This window comes from Carcharodon carcharias, chromosome 24, assembly GCF_017639515.1.
Source record: "Carcharodon carcharias isolate sCarCar2 chromosome 24, sCarCar2.pri, whole genome shotgun sequence".
NCBI lineage: Eukaryota > Metazoa > Chordata > Chondrichthyes > Lamniformes > Lamnidae > Carcharodon > Carcharodon carcharias.
The window spans coordinates 31,621,225-31,642,765 of record NC_054490.1 but is presented as its reverse complement, the minus strand read 5'-3'; the positions used below and the strand labels follow the sequence as shown (position 1 = coordinate 31,642,765).

General features: G+C 43.4%; 1 protein-coding gene across 4 annotated transcripts in view; it reads left to right on the top strand.

Moving 5' to 3' along the window:
• LOC121269363 (NACHT, LRR and PYD domains-containing protein 3-like) overlaps positions 1–12,855 on the top strand; it is a 112,368-nt gene extending 99,513 nt beyond the window's left edge. For all 4 annotated transcript variants that reach the window (XM_041173942.1, XM_041173943.1, XM_041173941.1 and 1 more), the window contains 2 exons: positions 10,128–10,295; positions 11,418–12,855. In XM_041173942.1, coding sequence (XP_041029876.1) covers positions 10,128–10,295; positions 11,418–11,505 — 256 coding nt within the window. In that variant the 3' untranslated portion in view covers positions 11,506–12,855. The remainder of the gene's footprint in view (positions 1–10,127; positions 10,296–11,417) is intronic.
• The last annotated feature ends 8,686 nt before the right edge of the window (positions 12,856–21,541 follow it).

Here is a 21,541-nt window from a genome sequence, read left to right as displayed (position 1 = left end):
GTCACATTTTCAGACAGAGTATACAGGAAGAAATAATGGGGGCTTGTAAGAAAGGTACCATAATAATCACATGTGACTCTTATCTTCATATAGATTAGACGAATCAGATTGGCAAAGATTGCTTGGAAGATGAGTTCATAGGATGTATTCAAGACAATTTCTTAGATCAGTTGCTTCACCAGTGATCTTCCTTCCATCATAAGGTCAGAAGTGGGGATGTTCACTGATGATTGCTCAATGACCAGCACCATTTGCTACTGCTCAGGAGCTGAAGCAGTCCATGTCCCAATACAGCAAGACCTGGACAAGTGTCAGGCAATGACCATCTCCAACAAGAGAGAACCCAACCATTACCCCGTGAAATTCAATGTCATTACCATCACTGAATCCCCCACTAACAATACCCTGGAGGTTACCATTGACGAGAAACTGAACTGGACTAGCCACATAAATACTGTGGCTACAAGTGCAGGTCCGAGGCTAGGAATCATGCGACAAGTAACTCACCTCCTGACTCCCCAAAGCCTGTTTACCATCCACAAGGCACAAGTCAGGAGCTTGATGGAATACGCCCCACTTGCCTGGATGAGTGCAGTTCCCACAACACTCAAAAGCTTGACACTGTCCAGGACAAAGTGGTTGGCACCACATCCACAAACATTCACTCCCCCCACTACCGATGCACAGTAGCAGCACTGTGTACCATCTACAAGATGCACTGCAGGAATTCACCAAGGTTCCTTCGACAGCACCTTACAAACCCACGACCATTATTGCCTAGAAGGATAAGTGCAGCAGATAGATGGAAACACCACCACCTGGTAGTTCCCCTTCAAGTCACTCACCATCCTGACTTGGAAATATATCGCCGTTCCTTCACTGTCACTGGGTTAAAATTCTGGACCTCCCTTCTTATTAGTGCTGTGGGTGTACCTACACCACCTGGACTGCAGTCATTCAAGAAGACAGTTCACCACCACCTTCTCAAGGACAGCTAGGGATGGGAAATAAATGCTGGCCCAGCCAGCAAAGCCCACATCCCAATATTGATTTTTTAAAAACGCATGTTCTAGTGCCAACCGTGCAACAGGCTATTTTAGACCTGTTAATGTGCAGTGAGACAGGAAGAATTAATGACCTTATCCTAAAAGTGCCTCTGCACAGCAGGAATCATAACATGATCGAATTTTACCTTAGGCTTGAAGGTGAGAAGTCTTGGTCAAAGTCTAATGTCTTAAACTTAAAAATGGCAATTAAAAGTCTAGAGGACATAGTTGGCTAAAGTGAACTGGGAAAATAGCTTAAAATTTGGGATTGGATGTTAGAAAAACAGTGGCAGATATTTAAGGAGAAGTTTCCTTAATCTCAGCAAAGATATATTCCAATGAGAAAGAAAGATTCTATGAGAAGGATGCACAAGCTGGGCTAAGTAAGTAAAGGATCGTATCACTGAAAGAAAAGTTATTCAATGCTGCAAAGTGGTAGGTGTTAGACTTCAGAAACCAGCAAAGAATGGCAAAAGAAAAGGTGAGAAAATGAGTGAAAGCCAGATAGAAATTTAAAAAACTTGTCTTTTATTGGCATCACTGATTGCCCATTCCTAAATGGCCTTGTTCAGAAGGCCTTTAAAAGTCTTGTCAGCCAGACCAGCAGATTTCCTTCCCTAAAGGGGCATTGCTGAACCAGATGCATTTTGACATCATTTTAATTCAAGATTTTTTTTATTCAGTTGAAATTCCACTATCTGCCTGGATTTGAACCCATGTCCCCAATACACTACCTTGGGTTTCTGAGGTACTAGTTTAGTGACAATACCATTATGCCACAGCCTCCCCAATACTGAAAGGAGTTCTCCAAGTGTTTAAATAGGAAAAGAGTACCAAAGTGAGTGTCCCTGAGAGGGTGAGATCGGGAAATTAATAATAGGAAACAGGGAAATGGCAGAAGTGTTGAACAGTTGTTTTGGGTCTGTCTTCACTGTAGAAGACACAATAAACATCCAAAGAATACTTGAAAATCAAGAGGTAAAATGGAAGGAGGAAATTAAAACAATCAAAATCACGAGGGAAATGGTATTAGGGGGAAACCATTTGAACCAAACGTTGACGAGTCCCCTGGACTTGTTGTCTTTCATCCTGGGGTCTAAAAAGATGTGAATGCAGAGAAAGTAGATACATTCATTGTGATCTTCCAAAACACCCTAGATTCTGAAAAGATCCCGGGGCATTGGAAAATCACAATGTAACAACTGTATTCAAAAAAGAAGGAAGACAGAATGCAGGAAATTATAAGCTTGTCAGTCACAGGGAAAATACTAGAATTCATTATTTACGAGATAATATCAGGATTTTAGAAAATGATAATACATATATCAGGCAGAGTCAATAAGGGCTTGTGAAAGGGAAATCATGTTTGACTAATATATTAGATTTCTTTGAGTATGGAACATGAAGATAGAAAAAGGAAAACCTGAAGGTATGGTGTACTTAGATCTCCAAAAGGAATTCAAGAAGGTGCCACATCAAGAACTCATTGGTAGAGATAACATATTAGTATGGTAGAGGATTGGTTAGCTAAGAGCAAGCAGAGAGTTGGGATAATTGGGTCATTTTCAGGTTGGCAAGCTGGTACTAGCGCGGTGCCACAGGGACCAGTGCTGGGGCCCCAACAATTTACTATCTGTGTAAATAACTTGGATGAAGGAATTGAATGTATGGTAGCAAAATTTGCTGATGACACAAAGGTATGAAAGTAAGTTGTCAAGAGGACATAAAGAGTTTATAAGGGGATTTAGATAGTTAAAGTGAATGGGCAAAAAATTGACAACTGGACTATAATGTGAGAAAATGTGAACTTGTTCACTTGGCAGGAAGAATAGGAAAACAGTATATTATTTGAATGGAGAAAGACTGCAGCGTGTGCAATACAGCAAGATCTGGGTGACCTGGTAGGTGAACCTCTGAAAGTTCTTATGCAGTGCAGCATGTGATTAGGAGGACAATTTGTACATTGGTGTTTATGTGGATGCCGTGGCTTAAGTGTTTAAAGTGACGGTTTAGAAAGCATATGATTCTCAGCTCACATCTCAGTGGTGCCTTTACTCCTGACTCCTATTCAAGGCTTTAAAACATGTTGTGTTTATAACAGAAATTGATTCCTCTAATGCATAAAAGACCCAGCAATTAAAGTGTTCCAACAGTGGCTAATGAAAAAAATCGAGGATTGTACTAGATCAAAGGAATGGGTCAACTGTCAACTTTGATTGTAATCCTGAGAACTGGGAGCATTTCACAATTCAGCAAAGGAAGACAAAGGAAAAAAATACAATATGACAGTAAAGTAGCAACAAACATAAAAAAGGACTGTGAAAGCTTTGATAGGTGTATAAAAAGGAAAAGATTAGCAAAAACCAAATGTGGAATCATGTTTGTCACAGAGGAGTCAAGAAAATGTTTAAAGGGGAATAAGGAAATGACAGAGAAACTGAACAAATACTTTGTGTCTGTCTTCCTGGAGTAAAATACTAAAAATCTGCCAGAAATAACGGAGAATCAAGGAACTAGTGTACATGAGGAACTGTAAGATATTAATTTTAATTAATAAAAGGAATAGGGATATTAATCTGAAGTAGATGAATCCCCTGGACCTGATGATTTACATGTCAGAGTATTGAAAGAGGTGGCTATAGAGGTAGTAGATATTTGGTGATCACCTTTCATAATTCTATGGACCCTGGAATGGTTCCTGCAGTTTGGAAGGTGGCAAATGTAACCCCACTATTCAAGAAAGGAACAGGAGAGAAAATGGGGAACGACAGACTGGTTAACCTGACATCAGTCGGGAAAATGCTAGAATTTATAATATAAGATGTGAGTGCAGAACACTTAGGAAAAATGGTAGGACTGGACAGAGTCAACAGGTACTTATGAAAGGTACATGTTAAACAAACCTGTTATTTGAGAATATAACTGGCATTTTTAAAAAATTTCATTCAAGTGATGTGGGCTTTGCTGGCTAGGCCAGCATTTATTACCCATCCCTAATTGCCCTTGAGAAGGTGGCGGTGAGCTGCTTTCTTACACCACAGGGACTGCAGCAGTTCAGGTACACCCACAGTGCTGCTAGGGAGAGTGTTCCAAGATTTTGACCCAGCAACAGTGAAGGAACAGGGATATATTTCCAAGTCAGGATGGTGAGTGTCTTGGAGGGGAACTTCCAGGTTGTGTTTTCCCATAATATTTGCTGCTCTTGTCCTTCTAGATGGTAGTGGGCGTGGGTTTGTAAACTGCTGTCTAATTGGCCTTGGTGAATTTCTGTAGTGCATCTTGTAGATGGTACACACTGGTGCTACTGTGCTTAGGTGGTGGAGGAGTGAATGTTTGTGGATGGGGTACCATTCAAGTGGGCTGCTTTGTATTGGTGTCAAGCTTCTTGAGTGTTGTGGGAGCTGCACTCATCCAGGCAAGTGGAGAGTATTAAATCACAGTCTTGACTTGTGTCTTGTAGATAGGACAAGCTTTGCGGAGACAGGAGGTGAGTTACTCGTCGCAGGATTCCTAGCCTCTGATCTGCTCTTGTTGCCACAGTATTTATATGACTAGACTAGTTCAGTTTCTGGTCAATGGTAACCACCAGAATATTGATAGTTGGGGATTCAGCGATGGTAATGCCATTGAAAGTCAACGGGCAATGGATAGATTCTCTCTTGTTGGAGACGGTCATTGCTTGGCATTTGTTTGGCATGAATATTACTTGGCACTTGTAAGCCAAAGCCGGAATGTTGTCCAGATCTTGCTGCATTTGGACATGGACTGCATCAGTATCTGAGGAGTTGCGAAAGGTGTTGAACATTGTGCAATCATCAGCAACCATCCCTACTCCTGACCTTACAATGAGAGGAAGGTCATTGATGAAGCAGCTGAAGATGCTTGAGCCGAGGACATTACCCTGAGGATGTTATGGAGCTGAGATGAATGGTCTCCAATATCCACAATCATCTTCCTTTTCGCTAGGTATTAATCTAACCAGTGGTGATTTTTCCCTGATTCTCATTGACTCCACTTTTGCTAGGTCTCCTTGATGTCACACTCTGCCAATTGCGCTCTTAATGTCAACAGCAGTCACTCTCACCTCACCTCTGGTGTTCAGCTATATTGTCCATGTTTGAACCAAGGCTGTAATGAGTTCAGCAGCTGAGTGACACTGGCGGAACCCAGCATGAGCATCAGTGAGCAGGTTATTGCCAAGCAAGTGCCGTTTGATGACACCCCTGATGACCCCTTCCATTGCTTTACTGATAATCGAGAGTAGAGTGATGGGATGGTAATTGGCTGTGTTGGACTTGCCCTGCTTTTTGTGTACAGGACATACCGTGTCATTTTTCCACATAGCCGAGTAGATGCCAGTGCTGTAGCTGTACTGGAACATCTTAACTAGGGGCACGGCAAGTTCTGGAGCACAAGTCTTTAGTACTATTGCTGGAATTTCGGCGGGGCCCATAGCCTTTGCAATATCCAGTGCATCTGGCCGTTTCCTGATATCACATGGAGTGAATCAAATTGGCTGAAGACTGGCATCTGTGATGCTGGGGACCTCTGTAGGAGGCCAAGATGGATCACCCACTCGCCATTTCTGGCTGAAGATTGTAGCAAATGCTTCAGCCTTTTCTTTTGCACTGATGTGCTGGGCCCCTCCATCATTGAGGATGGAGATATTTGTGGAGCCTCCTCCTCCAGTGAGTTGTTTGTCAACCACCATTCATGGCTGGAGGTGGCAGGATTGCAGAGCTTAGACCTGATCCGTTGGATTGTAGAATTGCTTAGCTCTGTCTATCAATTGCTGCTTATGCTGTTTATGCTACTGCTTAAGGCACGCAAGAAATCCTGTGCTGTAGCATCACCAGATAGACACCTAATTATTAAGTATGTGTAAGCATGCCCTCCTGCATGCTTCATTGAACCAGGGTTGATCCCCTGGCTTGGTGGTAATGGTAGAGGGGGGATATGCCGGCCATGAGTTTTCAGATTGTGGTTGAGCACAATTCTGCTGTTGCTGATGGTCAACAGCATCTCATGGTTGCCCAGTGTTGAGCTGCTAGATCTGATCGAAATCTATCCCACTTAGCATGGTGATAGTGCCGCACAGCATGATGGAGGGTGTTCTCAACGTCAAGATGGGACTTCATCTCCAGACTGTGCAGTGGTCACTCCTACTGATACTGTCATGTTTCTGCAGCAGGCAGTTTTGTGTCAAGTATGGTTTTCCCTCTTGCTGGTTCCTTCACCACCTGCCGCAGACCCAGTCTAGCAGCTATGTCCTTTCGGACTCGACCAGCTCGGTCACCAGTGGTGCTACCATGCCAACTCTTGGTAATGGATATTGAAGTGCCCCACCCAGAGTACATTCTGCGACCTTACCACCGTGAGTGCTTCCTTCAAATGGTGTTCAACATGGCGGAACAGTGACTCATCAACTGTGGTGGAGGTGGTGGCGGTACATGGTAATTAGCAGGAAGTTTCTTTGGCCGTGTTTGACCTGATGCTATCAGACTTCATGGGAGTCAATGTTAAAGACTCTTAGAGTAACTCCCTCACCACTGTGCCACCACTTCTGCTGGGTCTGCCCGGCTGGTGAGACAGGACGTACCCAGGGATGGTGATGATGGTGTCTGAAATATTGTCTGTAAGGTATGATTCCATGAGTCTGACTATTTCAGCCTCTTGCTTTACTAGTCTGTGAGATAAGCCCCCAGATGTTGGTAAAGAGGACTTTGCAGGGTCAACAGGGCTGAGTTTGTAGTTGTCGTTTCTGTTGCCTAGGCCTAGGTCAGTGCTGGGTGGTCCATCCAGTTTCATTCAAAAAGCAGTTGATAGGCCATTTCAGAGTCAGAGGTCATTTAAGAATCAATCACAGACCAGGTAAGGAAGGTAGATTTCCTTCACTAAAGGGGATTAGTGAACCAGACAATTAGACTTTTAATTCCAGATTTTTATTGGATTCAAATTTCACCATCTGCCGTGGTGGGGCACCATCCTGTGTCCCCTGAGCATTACACTGAGTCTCTGGATTGCTAATCAAGTGACAATACCACTAATCACTGTAAGGTCCTGCACAAGCGGTTAGTAAATAAAATTAGAGGGATTCTGCGGAATATACTGGCATGCATCGAGAACTGGTTAACAGACAGAAAAAAAGAGTAAGAATAAATGGGCCATTTTTGGTTTGGCAGGTTGTGATTAGCAAGGTACTGCAAGGATCAGTGCTTGGGCGCCAGCTATTCTCAATTTATATCAATGATTTGAATGTGGGGATTGAATGTAATATTTCCAAGTTTGAAGATGACACAAAACTAGGTGTAAGTGTGAATTGTGAAGAGGATGCAAAGACACTTCAAGGGATTTGGGAGAGGCTAAGAGAGTGGCCAAACATTTGGCAGATAAACCACAATGTAGAGAACTGTGAGGTTTTCAACTTTGAGAGGAAAAACAAATAGAGAGCATTTCATAAATGCTGAGAGGCTGGAAGCATTGATCTTCAAAGGTACTTCAATGTCCTTTTTCATGGGACAGTTAAAGCCAATATGCAGGTGCAGCAAGCAATTAAGAAGGCAACTGGTATGTTGGCCTTTATTTCAAGAGGATTTGAGTATAGGAGTAAAAATGTCTCACTGCAATTATATTGAACCTGGGGAAGACTGCACTTGGAGTGTTGTATGCAGTTTTGGCCTCCTGACCGAAGAAGAGATATACTTGCCATAGAGGGAGTGCAACAAAATTAATTCCTGGGATGGAGGGATTGTCCTGTGAAGAAAGATTAAATAGACTGGGCCTTTATTCTCTGGAGTTTAGAAGAATGAGAGGTGATCTCATTCAAACATGCAAAATTCTTACAGAGCTCGACAAGGCAGACGCAGGAAGGATGTTTCCCGTGACTGGGGAGCCTAGAATCAGGGGGCACAGACTCAAAGTAAGGGGCAGGCCATTTAGGACTGAGATGAGAAGGAATTTCTTCACCCAGAGGCTGGCGAATATTTGGAATTCACTGCCCCAGAGGGCTTAGGAGGCTCAGTCATTGAGAATGTTCAAGACTAAGATCGATAGATTTCTACATATTAACATCATCAAGGAATATGGAGATAGTGCAGGATAATGGTGAAGTTGAAGTTCAGACATGACATTGCCTCACAGAGCAGGTTCAGAGGGCTGAATGACCTGCTCTTGCTCCTATTTCTTATGTTCTCATTGCAAGGGGAATGGAATGTAAAAATAGGGAAGTTTTGTTACAGTTATAAAGGGCTTTAGCTAGACTGTACCCGGAATACTGTGTACAGTTTTAGCCTCTTTACTTAAGAAAGGATATAATTGCATTAGAACCTGTTAGAACCAGTTCAGAGAAGGTTCACTTGACAGATTCCTGGGATGAAGTGGTTTATTTTAGGAGGAAGTTGGGCAGTTTGGGCCTATACCCAGTGGAGTTCAGAAGGTTGAGCAGTGATCTTATTGAAACATATAAGTCCCTGAGGGAACTTGAAAGGTTGGATGCCGAGAAAATGTTTCCCCTTGTGGGAGGGATTGGAACTAAGGGACACTGTTTAAAAATAGGGGCCTCCTATTTAACACTCAGATGAGGAGAAATTTATTTTTCAGAGGGTTGTTAACCTGTGCAATTTTCTTACCCAGAGACTAGTGGAGGCAGGGTAATTGAACGTATTCAGGGCCACGTTAAGATAGATTTTTGATTGACAAGGGAATCTGGGATTATGGGGTCCAACAAGAAGGTGTAGTTGAGGCTGCAATCAGATCACCCTTGACCTTAACAAATTATGAAGCAGGCTCGAGGGGCTGAATGGCCTACTCCTGCTCCTAGTTATTCTGTCCTTATTCCAACTCATCCTTCAGACTACTCTCTTTGAGCAGTGATGGAAACACGAACGGTATGTTTTGTGGTCACCAGAGATCCTCCTGTGCCCATTCATTAGGCCACTCACTCCCTCAATTCCACAAACCATCTGCCCTGCCTCCAGGCCTCCTAGTTCCAGCACCTCATTTTCCATTGGTGTGCGGATGGTAAGATCTGGACGCCACCACCCTTAGTGGCTCCTTCATTATGTGTCCTCCTCTTCTACAAACACATCAAAGATACACACTAGCCTATGCTAGTGCCAGCCTGACTGTCCATCATATCTCCACAGGGATGCCTCCTGCATTCGGCCACTCAGTCGCGGCCGTAGAGGAGTCAACTCTGATGGACTGGACCCTCCACAGGCTGACATGCCTCGTACAGTCAATGCTGCTGCCTGTGGATTGCCAGTGGCTGGGTGGGGATGAAGTTTCTATCAATTTCACTTTCACCCTTATTTACATGTAAGTTTGTAAGTTTAACATTGCCAGAGCACATTAGGACATTGATCCTTTTGTGGCACTGCAACCACATGCCACACACCTGCTCACCTCCTTGGCAATCTCCATCCACACTTGCTTTGATTGATGGGCTGACCTCCTTCTCCTGTCCTGAGGGAATAGGACCTCCACCCGAGCCTGACCAACCTGGAGGAGCACCTCCAGGGAGGCATCAGTGGATCGGGGAGAAACCCTTGATCTGCTTTCTGTCTTCATAGCTTCCGGTACAGTCCTAGCCATTATCTTCAGCCCCACAACAGACTCAATTCCCGAGTCACTGACCATCCCATGTCCCTCTCTAGCAGCGAGTCAGCGAAAAGACATGGGGATGCTTTACTTTTGTCTTGCCCCATCATACCTTTTGTCACTTGATCACTCCTGCACTTCCATTTTGTTCTTTCCTTGTCCCCACCCCCCTCCCAAACTCTGTTGCTTAAAACCCGTCAATTCACTGCTATTTCCCAGCTCGAATAACAGCTCAAACTTTAACTCTACTTATTGCTTCGCAAACACTTGCCTGACCTGCTGAGCATTTCCAGTATAAACTATTTATACTTGATTTACAGCATTAATAATATTTTCCCTTCCATATAAATGGAAGTGTTGCTTTCGAATGTCTTACCCTGTGCATTATTATTGTTATTAATAATGTTCTTTAACACACTGGGGATTTACCCTGATTCCTGTTATTTATCCCCCCCCCCCACCCCCCCACAACCCGGTCCCCAGTCTGTACGGTAACAATCTCACTGATTCTTGTGCCGAGGATCTCACCTCCGCTCTCAGTACAAACCCGTTACTGACAGATCTGAACTTGCAATCAAACTCCTTCACGGACCAATCTGTCCCCGCCCTCCGCCATCTCATCCTGACCAATGGGACTCTGGAGCGTATCAGGTGAGCTTTGGTGTTAGTTTTTAGTGTAATGATTAAATGTAAATGGGATTTTAAAATATAAATAGGCCTGAATCTTCAAAGCAGCAGCGAAGATAAGTGGATTGCCGCTGCTCACCAAGATTCGGCCAACCTGACATTGCTGCATGTTTCCTCCGGGATCTTGACTCAGTTGCCCCAGGGAGCACAGTGGAGGCAGGGGAAGAGAGGCCACGTGCCCTATTTAAGTCACTAGCTGACATATGGTAAGGTTAAAGGTCTGGTATTTTAATTAATGTTAGTCAATGATTGAGTGAATGGGCTACTGGGTGCAGTGGGAGAAGTGGGTGAGTGGTTTGTCAGAGGGGTCGAGGGAATGGCCGGGAGAGTAGTTGTGTTGGGTCAGGTGGTATGTTGGGGGAATAGGAGGGCAGTTGGGGATCGTCGGGTTGTCAGGGGGCTAATTATGTCTGGTCAGTGCTGGAGGGAGCTGATGGGGGTTTTAGTCATGTCAAGGGAGGGTGGTTGGCTTGGCAGGGCCAGGGGTAATGGAGCCATATCGGTGCAGGGAATGGGATTGGGTCAGCGATGGAGTCAGGTTGTCGGCTAATTGGGTCGGTGCATAGTTAGGTTGGCGGGCTTAGTCAGATTTGGTCAAGGGGGTAGTTTTGCCGGGGAGGTCCAGGAGATATTCAGGTTGGTGAGATGGTTGGAGTATTTGAGATTGGCAGCTTGTCGGGTGGTGGGAGGTGCCGTATGAAGGTCATTGGCGGGTGGTTGGGGGACACGGTTGTGGAGTTACTCAGGTATTAGACCAGGTTTTGCACTGTCAAACAGTTCCTGAGTAACTATCCAGGTAAGTCCTGCAAGTCTGTCCCAAGTCTCTGATTCTAACTCAGAGTCAGAGACATTCTTGCAGGGTCCTGGGCAGCAGGGGAGTTGCCCAATGGAAGTTTAAACCTCTGGGGCAATTCCCATGTTGGTCAGCACATCAGGACATCCCAGGGTCCTGATGCGTATCCCAGTTGTGTGTCTGGTCTGCAACAGCCCAATGAGCAGCAGATTTGGCCCATTAACTCTGGTCTCCTGTTACTTACACTGTTGTTCAATTTGTTTATTTCCTGTTTAATCTTTAATCTATTTCAGGCTGTGTGACAATCAGTTCAGTCAAAATGGGAATAAACAGCTGAAGCTGCTGCAGGATACAAGACTCAGACTAAATGTGATAGTGTGAGAATTTCAATTGATAAACGTTACCATTCTCATCATATGAACATTCTTGTCTGATTTTCTGTCCCTTCCCTTTAACCGGCCGCAATCCAGGCTTAAATCCCAGTGGCCGATTCCCAGTTTCCAGCTCGAGCTGAGTGAGCGTCATCTCCCATTGTGACGTCAGAGGCCCAGCAACAGGGACATGAGACTCAGCCGCCCGACCCCACAGGTGCTGCTTCTGCATGATATCTGAATGTTCCCCAATGGGGCACTGGGGAAATGTACAGACAGGAAAGATCCAGACCGGGGATCAGAATGGGCAGCAGTGGGACACCGACAATTAAACTCAGTATTCCTGGGTTCCTGCTCAGTATCAGTGCCCAGTGACCCTGCTGGGAAGTGAATCTGTGTGGGTTCAGGATGGGTACAGGGTGATCTGTTGGGATAGGTTAGCTGGGATAGTTCCCACTGTCCAGAAGGAACAAACACCCACTTAATGGGGTGACCCAGGGAGAGTATCCTGTTTTGGAGATTGTACAACTGGGGAATTGTACTGAAATTATCAATGCTTCTGCTTTCCTGGATAAGAAAACAACAGTTGTTGAGACAATGTTTTTAATACAGACTCTCCCCTGTGACATTGTTGTCATTTACACACTGTAGTCTGATTTTCTAAACAGCTGGAATGACACAGAGTGCTGGAGGGTGTCAAATAAAGAAGCTGACCTGGTAAATTCACCTGTCAGCTCAAAGAGTAACAGGTGGAAGTTGAGTGACCCAGTGTAAACTACACTGCAGTAAATGGAGAGTAGGGACTCGCAACCTGAACCACTGAGGGCCTAAAGCATGGTTTGTGGTCTAAGCACAGAGCAAGGTCATCAGCATTAAACCAGAGGGAAGGTAGTTTGATGTTCTGGGTCAGGTTCCTTATGATGTAGCTCTGGTGTAATGATACTATTTTCCAGATAATGATGGACCTGCTGTACATTACATTACTTCCTGTTTTATTTTATATTCCCCATCATATTCAGTTTGTTTATTCTCTCCTCAATTTTGTACAATAAATGGTGGAGTTTCACTGCATCCATCAGACTTCAGAAATCAAAAAACGGAAACCGATAATTTATAATCAGCAAAGACCAGCTTGGAACAACAAGCTCACACAAGAAAGATAGATATCACCTGCGGACAAGAACAGGCTGACAGAACAAGAAACAGAGGGATAAGTCTCTATGGTTAAATGTAAAAATCATAACTAAAAAATGCCAAATTAATCACCATATAGTCAGGTGAATGAGTACATATATCTTGGAGAGAACAGATAAGGGGAAGAAATTTAAAAAAAAAAACATGTTTTAGAGCAGAAACGAAAACAGAAAATGCTGGAAAACCTCAGCAGGTCTGGCAGCATTTATAAAGAGAGAAACAGAGTTGATGTTTTGAGTGTGTATGACCCTTCAGAGCCACTTTAGTTCTGAAGAAAGATCATAAGGACTTGAAACAAACTCTGTTTCTCTCTTCAAAGATGCTATCAGACCTGCTGAGTTTTTCCATCATTTTTGTTTTTCTTTCAGATTTCCAGCATCCTCAGTATTTTGCTTTTATCTTAATGTTTTAGAGCAGCTTTTACATGCTTTTGTGATGTGGTCACTGATACCCAGTTAATGCTCATAGCACACAAATTGCAATGAGCTAAGTGGCCATTTAATTAAGTAGATTTCAACTATTGAGGAGGGTCGTGTGTTGGTTATGTTGCTGGACGAATAATCCAGAGGAAATGCTGATAACCCAGAGAACATGATTTCAGATGACAATTTGAGAATTTTAATTCAGTTTAACAGAAACTGGATTTTAAAAAGAAATTGTTCTCCCTGACCATTGATCTATCTGAGTTTTTGGCCTGTTCTTTATCTGACTTCAGACCCTCTCCAATCTATAAACAGAATATCATTTTTCCTGATATTACTGTGGGATACTGAAGCAGGCTTGTGGGGGCTGTGTCTGTGACTAATTTAATTAAGCTGAAGACAGCCAGACTGCAAGGCTTAAATCATCAAAGTGTTTAGGTGTAATAGCAGGTATTTTGAAATGGAGATGGGCAAGCTAAGATGAGATCCCAATAGATACAGTATGAATGGGAATTTTCATTAGAAGATAAGTGAGGAGTGAATTGTTAGCTGTCGAATTTCAAAGAGACAGAACAGGAAGTTTTCCAACTGGCAAAGATAGTAAATAAATAAGGCAGAGTTATTAAGTTTATTTTTCCTCAAAATGCTGGCCATAATGACAACATGAAAGATTTTTATATTCTGGGAAAGGTGAGAACAATGGATTTAAAGATCAAAGGAGAACAATATATCTAAGGAAAGATTTAAAGCGGTACAAGGTGAGTGGCCATGTGAGACCTTGAAAGCTGGACTGTGTGAAGACAGACCTGTGAAAGGAGCATATAGCCACCCTAGAGGAGTGCTTGTTTGTTCCAGAAAGCAAGGTTTGGTTATAAGTATTGGATCTCCATTGTCGAGTGAGAGGGAGAGGGAAGGCCTGTGAAATACCACCCTAATAGCAACAGTGGATGCCTTCCGGAATTATTAATGGATGTTTTATATATTACGAATCTATTGGGACTGTTATCTGAAAAGACTGTTTATTTGTGAGTCCAGTTAAGTAGAAATCTTTTGGGAACTGTTATAAGACTAGATTTAACTGTGTAACTGTAATATTGTGTGTTTAATACCTTTTCTTTAGTTAATAAATGTTTTAATTTAATGTTTAAAATCTCCAAAAGTGGTAGTAGAATCTTTACTTCTGACTTCAGTGCGCATACCTTCTTGTATTGAAATACAAATTTCCAATTGTTGTGTCAGTTTGGCCAAGTTTCTCTTTGGGATTTGGTCAGCAGGCAATTACCACCTGCCATATCATAACATATCTGATTCATTGTTATGTTAGCTGCCTCTGAAGTGCGCCAGTATACAGCTTAGTTGTATCAAACAATTATACAAACAATTCAAGAACACGGCTCAACAGCAACAACTCAGCCCAATTGAGTCGACAATTGTAGCAACTTCACCAGCAACACCAACTGCTGAGAAATGAATGGAAAAGAAACTTGTCATTCAGGTATAAAACTGTTGTTTCACAGAATTACACAGTGCAGAAGAGGCCCTTCGGCCCAGCGAGTCTGCACCGAAATGTGAGAAACACCTAACCTACCTAGCTAATCGCATTTACCAGCACTTGGCCCATAGCCTTGAATGTTATGATGTGTGAAGAGTTCATCCAGGTACTTTTTAAAGGATGCGAGGCAACTCACCTCCACACCCTCCCAGGCAGTGCATTGCAGACCGTCACCACCCTCTGGGTAAAAAAGTTTTTCCTCACATCCCCACTAAAACATCCTGCCCCTTATTTTGAACTTATGTCCCCTCGTGACTGCCCCTTCAACTAAAGAGAACAGCTGCTCCATATGCATCCTGTCCATGCTCTTCATGATCTTGTGCACCTCGATCAGGTCGCTCCTCAATCTTCTCTGCTCCAATGAAAACAACCTAAGTCTATCCAACCTCTTTTCATAATTTAAATGTTTCATCCCAGGCAACGCCCAGGGCAATCTCCTCTCCATCCCCTCCAGTGCAATCACATCCTTCCTATAATGTGGCGACCAGAACTGCACACACTACCCCAGCTGTGGCCTCTCCAAGGTTCTATACAACTCCAACATGATCACTATACCTCGATTGATAAAGGCAAGTGTCCCATATACCTTTTTCACCACCCCACTCACATGTACCTCCTCCTTCAGCGATCTATGGACACACACACCAAGGTCCCTTTGTTCCTCAGAACCCCGTAGTGTCATGCCGTTCATTAAATACTTCTTTGTCAAATTACTCCTTCCAAAGTGTATCACCTTACACTTTTCAGGTTTAAATTCCATCAGCCACTTATCTGCTCATTTGACCATCCTGTCTACGTCTTCCTGAAGTCCAAGACACTCAACCTCACTCTTAACCACCCGGCTAACCTTTGTGTCATCTGCAAATGTACTAATCCTCCCTCCCCACAGTCATCTATGTTGTTTATATAAATGACGTATCATAATAATATATATTATTCAGGAATCACTGGAGTCAGGGAGGGTCCCAGAAAACTGGAAAATTGCTAATATAACCCCACTGTTTAAGAAGGGAGTGAGGCAAAAGATGGGAAATTACAGGCTGATTAGCCTGACCTCAGTCGTTGGTAAGATTTTAGAGTCCATTATTAAGGATGAGATTTCAGAATACTTGGAAGTGCGTGGTAAAATAGGGCAAAGTCAGCATGATTTCATCAAAGGGACGTCATTCCTGACAAATATGTTAGAATTCTTTGAGGAGGTAATGAGTAGGTTAGATAAAGGAGAGCCAATGGATGTTATCTACTTGGACTTCCAGAAGGCCCTTGACAAGGTGCTGCACAGGAGGCTGCTCAGTAAGATAAGAGCCCATGGTGTTAGAGGCAAGGTACTAGCATGGATAGAAGATTGGCTGTCTGGCAGGAGGCAGAGATTGGGGATAAGGGGGTCCTTCTCAGGATGGCGGCCGGTGACTAGTGGAGTTCCGCAGGGGTCAGTGTTGGGACCACAACTTTTCACTCTATACATTAATTATCCAGATGAAGGAACTGAGGGCATTCTGGTTAAGTTTGCAGATGATACAAAGATAGGTTGAGGGACATTTAGTATTGAGGAGGCGGGGAGGCTGCAGAAGGATTTGGACAGGTTAGGAGAATGGGCAAAGAAGTGGCAGATGGAATACAACGTGGGGAAGTGTGAGGTCATGCACTTTGGTTGGAAGAATAGAGGCATAGACTATTTTCTAAATGGGGAGAGAATTCAGAAATCTGGAGTGCAAAGGGACTTGGGAGTCCTAGTCCGGGATTCTCTTAAGGTTAACTTGCAGGTTGAGTTGGTAGTTAGGAAGGCAAATGCAATGTTGGCATTTATTCTCAGAGGACTAGAATATAAAAGCAGGGATGTGCTGCTGAAGCTTTATAAGGCTCCGGTCAGACCACATTTGGAATATTATGAGCAATTTTGGGCCCCGTACCTCAGGAAGGATGTTCTAGCCCTGGAGAGGGTCCAGAAGAGGTTCAGGAGAACAATCCCAGGAATGAAAGGCTTAACATATGAGGAACGTTGGAGGACTCTGTGTCTATACTCGATAGAGTTTAGAAGGATGGGGGGGGATTTGATTGAAACTTACAGCATACTGAAAGGCCTGGATAGAGTGGAGGTGGGGAAGATGTTTCCATTAGTAGGAGAAACTAGGGCACAGCCTCAGAGTAAAGGGAAGACCTTTTAGAACAGAGATGAGGAGAAACTTCTTTAGCTAGAGAGTGGTGAATCTATGGAATTCATTGCCACAGAAAGCTATGGAGGCCAGGTCATTGAGTGCATTTAAGACCGAGATAGATAGGTTCTTGATTGGTAAGGGGATCAAAGGTTATGGTGAGGAGGCGGGAGAATGGGCTTGAGAAACTTCTCAGCCATCATTGAATGGTGGAGCAAACTCAATGGGCCGAATGGCCTAATTTCTGCTCCTATATCTTATGGTCTTATCGGGGACCCAACACAGATCCCTGTGGTTCGCCAATGGACTCTGGCTTCCAGTCATAAAGCATCCTTCTGTCATCACCCTCTTTCTCCTATAACTAAGCCAATTTTGAATCCACTTTATCAAATTACCCTGTATCCCATGTGCATTTGCCTTCTTTATAATTCTCCCATGTGGGACCTTGTCAAAAGCTTTGCTGAAATCCATTTAAACTACATCAATTACACTGCCCTCATCTACACACCTGGTCACCTCCTCGAAAAGTTCAATCAAATTTGTTAGGCATGACCTCCCTCTGACAAAGCCATGCTGACTATCCCTGATCAAACCTTGCCTCTCCAAGTGGAGATAGATTCTCTCCTTCAGAATTTTCTCCAATAGTTTCCCTACCTGACATGAGACTCACTGGCCTGTCATTCCCTGGCTTATATCTACAACCCTTCTTAAATAGCGGAACCACATTTGCTGTTCTCCAATCTTCTGGCATTTCCTCCTTGGCCAGAGAGGAATTAAAACTTTGGGTCAGAGCCCCTGCGATCTCCTCCCTTGTCTCCCTCAACAGTTTGGGACACAAATCATCCAGACCTGGAGATTTGTCCACTTTTAAGCCTACCAACCACTCCAATAACTTTGGAAAAACTCAGCAGGTCTGGCAGCATCGGCGGAGAAGAAAAGAGTGACTTAACGTCAACTCTTTTCTTCTCCGCCGATGCTGCCAGACCTGCTGAGTTTTTCCAGGTAATTCTGTTTTTGTTTTTGATTTCCAGCATCTGCAGTTTTTTGTTTTTAACTCCAATAACTTGTTACTCCCAAATCAATTTGCTCAAGAACCTTGCAGTCTCTGTCCCCATGTTCGATACCTTCACCCTCATTCTCTTGGGTGAAGGTGGGTGTGAAGTATTCATTCAATACTCTACTGATGTCCTCTGGCTCCACCCGTAGTCTGTACCCTTGGTCCATAATGGGCCCTAGTCTTTCCCTAGTTATCTTCTTCCCATTGGTATACTTATAGAATATCTTGGGATTTTCCCTACTTTTACCAGCCAGAGCTTTCTCATATCCCCTCTTTGCTCTCCTAATTGCTTTCTTAAGCTCCAGCCTGCACTTTGTGTACTCCACTAATGCCTCCGCTGAATTGCTTCCCTTGTACCTGTGAAAAGCCTCGCTTTTCTTTCTCATTGTATCCTGAATATCTCTGGTCATCCATGCTTTCCTGGGCTTATTACTCCTTCCTATCACCCTAGAGGGAATATGTTGAGCCTTTACCCTCCCTGTTTCCTTTTTGAACGCCCCCCCACTACTCCTCTGATTTCAGCACGATTAGCTGTTCCCAGTCTACCTTGGCCAGATCCTGCCTTAATTTACTAAGATCTGCTCTTCCCCAATCCAAAACATTTTTCTTTTTGCAACTTGTCTATTTCTTTGTCCATAATAAGCTTAAATTGTACCATGTTGTGGCCGCTATCACTAAAATGCTACCCCACCATCACCTCAAGCACCTGTCTGGCTTCATTCCCCTGAATTAGGTCCAAAACTGTGCCATCCCTTGTTGGACCCTCTACATATTGAGCTAAAAAGTTCTCCTGTACACATTTTCAGAAATTCGCTCCATCCAAGCCCTTAACACAATTTCTATCCTAATTAATGTTGGGAAAGTTGAAATCAGCTAATATAATTACCCAATTATTATTGTTTTTACACACCTCCGTAAATTGTGTGCATATTTGCTCCTCAATTTCCCACTGACTACCTGGGGGTTTATAATAAACGCCTTACAATGTGGCTGCCCCTTTTGTATTCCTAAGCTCTTCCCACAAAGCTTCATTTTAGCCCCCTCCAAGATATCTCGCCTTACTGCAGTAACTGACTCCTTAACTAATAATGCAATATATCCTCCTCTTTTACCCCCTCCCCTGTCTCGCCTGAACGTTCTATATCACAGAACTTCAAGCTGCCAATTCTGCTCCTCCATTAACCACGTCTCAGTGATGCCTACTATATCACACTTGCACGTGTCAATCTTCACCCTTAACTCATCTGTTTTACCTGTAATACTCCTGGCTTCAAAGTAGAGGCCATCCAGCCTTGCCTTACTCCCTTGAAACTTAATGCGGTTGTACTCCCTCTGACTTGATTGTTTTACTGTATTATGATGTGTCCCTATTCTGCTAACATTCTGTGTCTCCTACTCCTGCCGAATTAGTTTAACCTCCTCCCAATAGCACTAGCAAACCCACCCACAAGGATGTTAGTCCTGCTGTGGTTCAGATGTAGTCCTTGTACAGGTCCCACCTTCTCTGGAAGCGATCCTAGTGATCCAGGAATCTAAAACACTCTCTCCTGCACCAACTCTTAAGCCATGTATTCATCTGCGGTGTTCTATTTCTGAGCTCGCTAGCACGTGGCACTGGGAGTGCTCCAGAGATTACAACCCAAGTGGTCTTGCTTTTTAGTCTACTGCCTAACGCACTGAATTCTTGATGCAAGACCTCATCTCTCTTTCTACCTCTGTCATTGATCCCAACATGTACCATGACCTCCACCTTAGCACCCTCCCCCTTCATGATGCCCTCCAGCCATTCAGTGCCATCCCGGACCCTGGCACCAGGGAAGCAGCACACCATCCTGGAGTCATGCTGACGGCCACAATAGCTCCTATCAGTTCCTTGAAATGAAAATTGAAAGTTTTCTGTGAGGCCACCGATTTCTAATTTCATTTTCTCACCAGAGCAACAAGTGGAGAGGTAAATGTCCATGCGGACACCGGGGGAACTTCCTATATCTTCTTGCATTAGAGTGGCTGAAATCCCCAGACAAAACTATCCTCTAATCAACAGTATTAGATAGACAGAATACTGAATGGATTAATTCGATTCCTAAATAGTTAATACTAAACAAATCTCCTCAATCTGTAGTAATCTCATAAATATAATCTGTGATCTCGTGAATGCTTTCTGATGGTGATAGACTGAGCTGACAAACTCTTGTATTCATTGTGCCATTTACCTGTCTATCAACTGTGTTATTTATGTTGCTGGGTGAACTTAACTACAACTACTTTTAATAATTATTGTTATACTCAATGTTTAAGCTCTGATGATTATGTTATTAAGCCAATTAAACATTGCCAATGGATAATTTACTGTCTAATGTTTTCTTCAAGTATTTGGTAAGAGAGGGTTAATTCATTCAAACAGGAGTTGTGAGGATTTGAACTGAGGGTTGGTGAAGTTAAATCAGAATTAGGGAGAACTGAATGATATAAGACAATTCAGCCAAACAATATCAGGCATCATTCACTTTTCGACTTGGCTTGAGAGGTAAAAGTCAGACGGGTCCTGACTGTGAGCATAGCCCGCAGGCTATCTTATCCTAGATTGGGACTGTGGCAGTCGCTATCACTGGGTCCTGAGCTGGGATTGGGGGAGTAACTCTGCCACCTATCCTTCCCCAGTGGAATGGCCCTCAATGCTTCTGACTTGAAGGATCCATCACCCTCAGGTTTGAGACCCAGCAATCTCTGTCCATTCCTCATGCGCTGGACACACAGCTCGGGCCCATTTGACAGCTCTCCTGTGAAAGGGAAGTATCAGAGAATAAAACCCGTGGTGTTAGTGAGCTGTTCTGATAACTAGTGCGTTGGTTCCTAGAGTGGATATACATTGCTTGTAGGTAGGTAGGTGTGGATAATTTTCCCACTTACTGAGGTCAGAATCTTTGTAATTAAAAATAAATTATTTTTTTTCATGGTACTGGTGACAGATACTTTGAGTGTTAGTGTTGCCAAACCTGTTTTAACAGAATCGATAACCTGAGCCCTCAGGTTTGTTCCGTAACTCAGCCCAGAACCCTGGAGTACAACTTTCTTCTAGAGGATGTATGATTACTTTCTCAAGCGGTCAGACAGTGCATTAGTATTTCATTAGCATTTATTAGTAAATTAATATTTATAGTTCACGTTGCATTCCAAGATGCTTCATGTTGATGATAAGAATCTAACATAAAACCCGGCAGATTATTCGGACAAAGCCCACAAGTCGAACGTAGGGGAGAAAATTAATTTCCCAAGAATTGAAGAGGAAATAATGTAGAAAAGAACATGTTTGATTTTCAAAGAGGATGTAATGTATTCCAGTGTAGAGTTTGAATTGTTGATTTGTGTTTCATGGAGTATGAAAAGTGTGAGTTCTTCACCTATACAACCAACTCGGGTCTGAAGGTATCTGAGGGCTATTTAAAGCCCACCTGGAATATCTCATGAATTCTAGAAGTGGGAACATTCCTATTTAACTTATTGTGCCTCCAACATTTTGTTGCTAGTTGCTCTGAGAATATTGGGGGGGGGGGGGAAGTGGCGGAATATTTGTCTTGCGCAAGTAGAGCGAAAGCAGATTAAAAGCATAGGAACTGGGATAAACGCCTGCCAATCAACGGGTATACTCTCCTTTGATTCCACCAGAC